Here is an 8,394-nt window from a genome sequence, read left to right as displayed (position 1 = left end):
AGTAGAGTTTAGTAAAGCAATGTGTTATTTTGTGTGCACAAAGTCAATGTCATGATCATCATTATCTTAATTGTCCTCATGAGTCGGCCGTGGAACTGCTCCATATTTACATAAGCTTCCTGCCATTTCATAGCCTTTTATGCAAAGTGATAGACATAGGTTATATAATTTGTGGTTATAACTTTGTTTGTATAAATAGATCACTATCTTCGATTTGGCCTTAAGGAAAGAGATCATGTCTTGGTATAGGCTGACTGCATCCCCTATACAGTCTTGAGCCAAGTGACATTTCGCCTATAATAATAATGCAGGATTTTATATGAATAGGCAATTTTGTGAAAATAAATCATTATCTACAAAGCGTGGGAATAATGACCACTGCTGAGAAATAAAGAGGAATCTATACAGTAGGACATGGGGATCTGTATATGTGTGGCTGTGACTGTGAGCAAGGAAATCTGAGCCTGACAACACAAAAGCTACACCAATAAATGCCTCTTAAAATGGGTTGCAGTTTAATACAATTTTGAGTGTAGATTTCTCAGCTAGCCTAGTAGCCTACTTGGTCTAGTCCGGGTTCTTTTTTCTTTTTTTTTCTCCTTTTCTTTTTTTTTATGGTGGCCTCGGCAAAGACGCCTATAAATAAATAGTTAGTCTAACATAATAAATCAGACTCGAGTCCAAAAATCCAACAATCAAAGTGTAATCCTATATAATCCTAGTATATATTTCTTTCTCCCCGTGCGGGTGTAACTCAAATAATCTGAGAACAAAATAAACAGAAGCAAACACAATACATATAGCCTAGATTTTTGTCATTTTTTTTTCACGTTGGTCAGGGAAGGAACATTTCATTCTTTCTAAAATAGACCCACGCATGCGTAACACTGCGGTAAAAAGGAAAAGCGACCCAAAAAAAAAAAAAAAAAAGAGATCAAATACATAAATAGGCTATAATCTGGCGTGCAGCGGTGTCGCGTGCCGATATACAAGCCCACACATCGTAGCAGATCTGAGGAGTTGTGGGCTTGTAGGTCGGCTATTTTTGGCGCGCGACGCCGGCGCACGACGAAGGCTAAATTCGCAGAGAGCGCACGCGCAGGGGACCGCCTCTCGTCTGGAAATAGGCTTGGTAAAGAATGTAGCTGTTGTTTCCGAGGGAGAAACTGCCATTTCAATGGCGAACTTCAAGGCAGTCGGGCGCTCCTCTCCTCCTGGAAACAACAACCAAACCACCCGTCTCTCCATCGAATTCATCTTCATTTATGGGAACTATCCAATTAAATAAAAAAACAATTATTCAATAAACCACTGGATAGTACAATTTTGCTCACTACAGTCAAGGCCAACATTTTGTGGTGGAATAACGAAACAAAATTCCATCTCAAGCGATCCGAATCCTGGATTACCGTATCTTGGAAAAAAGCGGACCGCCACGCAGGTTTATTATTATAAACCCTCTTTATGTTATTCCACAAGCCTTTTTCACGTGGAATATAATGACGGAATTATAAGAATCCCCGTGGAATATACATCAACATCCTGTCACTTCACAGCTTTCAATAAAGATACACCCAAATGGGCACCATACCAGCGTCAAATGTGGATTCAATTTGGGGTGGTCGGGGATATAATTTAGAGCAATGTAAAATTGTGTGCAAGTAAGGCTGTCACTTATTATGAAGACGATCGAAAATGCTATAACAAAAGTCTCACAAATGGCGGTTTTTGTTTCCCCCCATTCTTTTTTTCCCTTTTATTTTCTTGAATTATAGCCTAGTCTAATTAATTAAAAGCAAAGGCTGCAAAGTGGTGTTTGACATTGATCTTTGAATGTGGGGTACAATTAATGCATACAAGCTATAGTTAAAGTAGCCATTTCTTTGTGTAACGCCATTTTGTGTGACTTTATACACACCATTAACATTGTCGTCAGCCATTTTGCCTTTCTTTTGAAGCTGTCGAAATTTCTGTGAGGGCCCAACGCCCACCACAATAACATACTGTAACTAATAGGCCATTGGTGTGGGAATGGACGAGCCTTTGTTCATTTGATAAATGTAAAGATCATCAGTATAGGCTACTTGCATAGAGTTAATGCTTAAACCTGCGTGTGATAGACCTAGTGAAAAATACCTAATAAAATAGGTGATCCATTGTTGGCTGTGTGGTCATATGTTATATAACGCTGTGCAGTCATTATTCCATTTTAGTTCTGCTTCTGCTGACCATCTATTTGTTTAGTGCGGTAAAAAAAAAGAAAAAAGAAATGCCTGACCTTGACTTACAAATAGGACATCTGACCTAATCTGAACAAAATCCAGATGTACAAAGCTAGCATGAATTTAAGTTACCAAATAGCTTGTATTATACTTTAATTTAGTCATAACTATATGATAGGGCAGCAGGGTTGACTGCATGGATGGGAGATGTTTGGTTTCCAAACGGAGGTTTGGAGTCGTTACACTTACACACAGTCGTTTAAAAGCATTTTTGTTTATTGTTAGTTAGTAAATCATGTTTGTTGTTCAACACCGAACAGCAGTAATCAGTCTGTGTCCTCCCCAGATTGCACTGCATTCTCAGGTTTAGACACAGGGCTGAGGGCTTAATGCAAATTGGTGCTTAATACGATATCCTTAATCTAGGTTTTCAAACTGAATTGTACTGTGCTTTCTTTATGACAACGGTTTGATCATATATGCATTGTCTCCATAAATCCCACATCTTTGGCACTGTATGTATTCTATGTTCTTGCTGTTCTCAGGAGTTTCAACTGTGATAGCTCATACAATATATATGGTTGATGTTCAAAAAACATAAATAATAATCCTGAGGCACATCCATGAGGCACAATTACACAGTAATTACAAGTATTGACTGATATATTTTCAATTGATATGGTTGTTGTTTTTATCATGAGGTATTATGTAGCCCAATAGTTTGGAAATGTCTTGAATTAATCCATTTTGGAATTCAAGCTTTAATACCACAAAACAATGCCAAATGTTATGGGTTCAATACCTTCAGGCTCCTCTGTAACATACTGTCTATTACATCATGTTACAGTAGGCCTACATTACAAAAGTTGTTCTGCATAAAAGTAAAATAGTTTCAAATGGCACATTGGGACAAATTTTAAGGATTCTAATTGAGAAAGAATCAATGTTCATTATTCTTTTCCGGGGTAGTTAACTTCAGTGTCCCTGCATTGGTTGCTTTCCGTTGTCCCTCTCTTCTGAGGTGTTCTTTATAGTCTTCCTCTTCATCCTACAGTTTGCACACACATAAGAAATTACATTAAAATTAGATTGTTGACTGTTGGGAAGAAGTTACATAATTCTACCCCGGATTCAAATTCTAGACTCCTGCACAGGAGAGCAAACCACACCACCCAGAGGAAATGGCCTGGGAATATATTGTCCTTATGAGCTCCAGGCAGTACTATACCTGTCAACTACGTTGGGAACTTTATAGGAAAAGTGTCTATGCAGACCCATTCTGTTTAACTATAAGCATTATGTTATACTTTAGCTATTGAAAAATAGCAGATCTACAAGCTCATAGCGCGCCACTGAGTGGCGCGCTACGACCTTGTACATCTGCTATTTTTGAAAAATCGTAAAAATGTGGCACAAATCTCTGAATATATATTCTTTCAGAGCGAATGCTTTTTTTTATTTCGACGTCAGGCCTAAATGGGTTAACAGTCAGGAAGTACCACCCAAGGACGTCGGTGCTGTATAGATCCGTTTACATTCCCAGGGCATGAAAACCATGCTGTGAATGATGGTCAAAAAGTCAGCTTCAGCTGGAAGTGCGTTCAACAGAAGTCAATATAGACACTTTCAGCTGTAGTTCTTTTCCAGGCTTTTCTGGTTGTGAGATGAGAAAAGCCTGCATGGGAACGAGGTTACCTGTCAACCAGACAGGTCCAAACTGATTCAAATTCTATTTTTTTTATATAATTTTTATCCCACGATTTTGTAACCCATTTTTCACCCCTGTGTCAATTATCTAATGTGATCCTGGGCTCTACACACCCTCCGTCTGCAACCTGGGGAGAGCAACGGACTTGAACTCATGCTTCCTTCATGCATGAGTGTCCAAGTCGCTCCTTTACACCTGACAGGGGGGAGTTTCCCTGGTTGGAAGTAGCGCGTGGAAGGAACACGTTATTCCAGCCAGTTCCTTTCCCCTCCATCAGGCGCCCCGGCTGGCCAGGGGGAGGCAGTTTAGAGACCAGGATTACTGCATGTTTTTTTCCCCATGTCCGGGAGAACATGCAAACTCCACACAGAAAGGCCCTTTCTGTGCCGCCAAACTGATAGTTATATCAGTCAAATTTCTTACATTTCTCAATGGAAGAGTAGGAAGGGAGATCACCTCCAATAACTGCATTTGTGCTATAGTTATCTTGTTATTAACATACTCAACTGCCATACATGGTTAAAATAACATTGTATTAATCAAAATAAGTTCTGGATTACAGCTTTAAGGCATTTTGAACATCTACATATACAACTCTTCTATATATTCTTTAAATCGTTTTTTTAAAAAGAACTTTCAAAACAATGCTGAGCAATATTGAAAGTGACAGTGTACAAACAGACCTTAATCGGTCCACTCCATTTGGACCCTATATGGGTCTATTTAGTTAAAGGAACACTGAAGATATTTCAGTGTATATACAGTATCAGTGGTTCCCAAACTTTTTAGCCTGGGACCCCTATAATAAGAGAGATTAGATGTTTGCCCGGGACCCAAACTCATGAAAATAGCTGATCTACAAGCACACAACACGTCACTTCGCGCCATGCTGCGAGCTTGTAAATCAGCTTTTCTCTTTATACTTCTTAAACATTTTGTTTTCTAATTTATGGAATATCTTCGAATTTTTCTTTGATTTCTTTATGAAATTACTGAAAAAAGCATTGAATTTAGGTTTTTAATTCATGATTTTATTTTTGCTTTTTTGGGAATGTATTTTTGAAAATGTTTTGAACTAATAATAATTAAAAATAAAATGTAGCAAACAAAAAATAAAGAGAGCCATAAAAATGTGTCCGTGACTCCCGACCCAGTGTTTGGGAACCACTGCATCATACAGTATGCTGTCTCCAGGCAGACTCACTGACAGTGTTGTTTTTGGCAGCAAGTTTTGATTTTAGTTTTAGTCATAGTCTCTTGAATAGTTTTCATTTAGTTTTAGTCACATTTTAGTCACTTGGAATGTTTTAGTGTTAGTGTAGTTTTAGTCGACTAAATATCATAAGACTTTTAGTCGACTTAATCTACAGTTGATTTAGTCGACTGAAATGTATTTTGGCAGGCCTTGATGCCGTTGTAATGACTGTTTTTACACTTGCTGAAAAGAGCCGATCTACAAGCTCACAGCGTTGTGAGCTTGTAGATCGGCTCTTTTCAGCATGCAACCAATTGTAAAATGACTAGTCCCTTCCTAACATTTTAGTCTAGTTTTTATTTGTTGGCGAAATCGTCAATATATTTAGCCTTAGTTTTAGTCATCATAGCTTAGTCATCATAGTTTTCATTTAGTTTCCATTTAGTTTTCGTCAGTGGAAAAAAGCTATAGTCGACGGACATCTTAGTTTTAGTCGATGAGACTAGTGGATGAGAGCTCACTGACCCTTGAGGAGGACGCGTAATCCAGCAGGTCCATGGTGGGGAGCAGACAGCCAGCCTCGCCCAGGAAGCAGATGAGGATGTGGAGCACGTCGGCCCAGCGGCCCACCGTCAGCATCAGCACCAACAGGCCCCCGAGACGCACCACCACTGTGTTCAGAAGGGTCTGACCGCTGCTGGTCTGGTCTGCTGTAACCCATGACGACGACCAAATTGCAGTGGTTATTATGGCTTTCATGCAGTAGCCTGAGATCATTTGTTAAAAATGTAGTGAACTATTAAAAAGATAGACAGCTGCTTGCTAGGCCACATTTTCTTTTAATTTTTGCTTTTTCTGCCTTTTTTATTGAGGTTGAAAGTAGACTGACGCTAGGCCACATTTTCAATGTAACATGCTATTTATCACAATTTGAAACGATGGATGTTATCAGTTATGGTAAATGGTATAAATGGTGCATTTATATGAGACTCACTGACTGCCACCAGAGGGAAATACCTGAATAGTCAATAAAGGGACACTTTTTAGTTGGGGTTCATGATCACATTGATTTTTCTCAGGGGCCATGGGATTATTAACTGGGACACTGCCTTATGGGTCAGCGATATAGAATAGGCCTACATCAGAGTCATATAACATAATCTGACATAAACTACCAATTCCCTACACAGCCTGATTTAGGCCAGTCTGTCTGTATGGATCTCATCTCACCCTCCATGTAGATCACCAGCAGTGTGTAGCATATAGTCAGTGGTGTCCAGAACTTGAGGGCCTCTGTTGCAGACAGGAAGTGTTTATTGATGATCGATATGGCCGCTATCACAGCCACGGCGAAGGTAAATAGCAGTGCCCTGCGCAGCATGGGTAGCAAGGAGTCCCCCGAGGAGAGGAGGCCGATGCACACGCAGCAGTATCGCTGGGAGCTGTGCAGTTTGTACAGGGCTACGACATGGCGCAGGAGACGTGCAGCCTGTCTGGCCAGGAACCAGCCGAGTGCTGCAGCCAGGAGCAGGCATGGCAAGCGTTGGGGTGCCCCCTCGTGGAGGAAGTTTAGACTGCAGCTTAGGGCACAACCCAAGGAGAACTGGCACTGAACTAGCAGGTGCTGCAGAAACCTCTTTGAATCCTGGGATCTTGGAGGCTGGAGAGGCAAGGAGAGAGGCAAAGCAAAACAAAAGAAGGTCATAATGTTTGGTATATACTGTCATTTAAACAGTAGATTTTAATGATTGCCTGTAACTGCTTATTTGCTTTGCATCGATATGTGGATCACACGGTTAGTCTCTTACTGGTCTAGTTGTGAGCCAGGCAGAAATAGCTCGAAGAGAAAACTCTAGAACCACCAGGGAGGCCACTCGGGATCCAACCACAGCCAGCAGCCCCATCAAAAAGAAGAAATGGAGTGTTCCACCCAACCCACTTTTAGCTCGGCTCTGATGTCTGGGTGTCTTCTGGCCTGATCTGTCTCCACCATCACTTTCATCACTACAGTGATCGGTTGGGGGGAGAAAAAGGAGGAACATATATGAAAGTAAAGGTCAGAATCAGTTTAGGGCAAAAAGCAAAACATTGCCAGTTCATTTACAACAGTTATTCGAACCCAATTCAGAAAGTGGGGATAGTAGGAGGAAATTTGACTTTAAACGTAAGTTTGCACGGACCACTCAAAGATAACAGGAATCCGAATATGGAATTCTCTGGGTGACGACTTAAAGGGTTGTACAAATATTTGACAATTTAAAAGAAATCGCAAAAATAAAATATTTAGGCAATATGAAGACGACGAATAGGATAGAATAGGATAAAATATAACGCTAGAGCTATCATTTCTTGCACGTGTCATTGCTGTCACAATTTCTTGCTTGTTTTGTTTTTGTTTGTATGTGCCAATCATTAAAGTAGGCCTATACTAACTTGTAAGTGAAAAGGGGGCAGGTATTTTAAGAATGTATTCTTCTTCCTAATTCTGCTCCTTTTCGCCCATGGGTGTATCGGATATAGGCATTATGAAATATAAATGTATTCTGATTTGTACTCTATTGTGATACACTAATATGTGCGAAATAAAAATTAAATTAAATTAAATAAAAAACATTATTTTTAAATTTTACCAGGTATATTGAACACATAGACATTCAAATGCTTTTATTCATCTTCATCACACGTATCAAATTACTTTTCTTGTAACTCACGTCTTAGCCTCTAAGAATACATGCACTCTCATCAGGTTACAAAGCACAGAGATCCCACATGCACCGATCAGCCCTGTAGGTCAGATATTAGTTACGTAGATATTAGCCATCATTTGTCATCACCAACAACACATTTCTCTCTCTCGAATAGGATAGAAATAGCCACACTGAAGCTAAGTGGTCATCTAGATATTGTAAAATGCAACCACTGTCAAAGCCCTACCCAAGCTAGATAAATGGAAATTAAGTAAGGAGCTCACCTTGAAGTAAACTATCCAGTGGATTCGCATCCAGAAACTGCCATAATGACAAATTAGGAAGCCGCGAGGTCAGCATGGATAACATTATCTTGAAGGACTTCTTTCTTTCTTCTTTCTTTTTTTTACAGCACAAAAGATAAATTAGGATTTAGAGAAAAGCATCATAGTACAATAAATGGTTCCACTGCGCAATCAAGTGCAAATCACTGATTATTCCAGATCTGATAAATATTTATCGCCTCTTTGGATATTTTCGTGACAATCTGACATTGCTCTTTGCCTTGTCAGATCAGGCTCG

The 8,394-nt window shown here is 39.7% G+C and overlaps 1 protein-coding gene across 1 annotated transcript; it reads right to left on the bottom strand.

The window, feature by feature from the left end:
• Positions 1–1,185: 1,185 nt before the first annotated feature.
• Positions 1,186–8,208, bottom strand: tmem82 (transmembrane protein 82). Its single transcript, XM_079494260.1, has 6 exons — positions 8,097–8,208; positions 7,837–7,909; positions 6,934–7,129; positions 6,356–6,770; positions 5,651–5,835; positions 1,186–3,270 (listed from the first exon to the last, which is right to left on the bottom strand). Exons 1-6 carry the CDS (start codon positions 8,179–8,181, stop codon positions 3,163–3,165), a joined length of 1,062 nt encoding a protein of 353 aa, XP_079350386.1. The 5' UTR covers positions 8,182–8,208; the 3' UTR covers positions 1,186–3,162.
• Between the last annotated feature and the right edge of the window lie 186 nt (positions 8,209–8,394).

The sequence above is a fragment of the Electrona antarctica genome (genome assembly GCF_951216825.1).
Source record: "Electrona antarctica genome assembly, chromosome: 2".
In the NCBI taxonomy this organism is placed as follows: Eukaryota; Metazoa; Chordata; class Actinopteri; order Myctophiformes; family Myctophidae; genus Electrona; species Electrona antarctica.
This window is presented reverse-complemented; position numbering and strand designations above follow the sequence as displayed.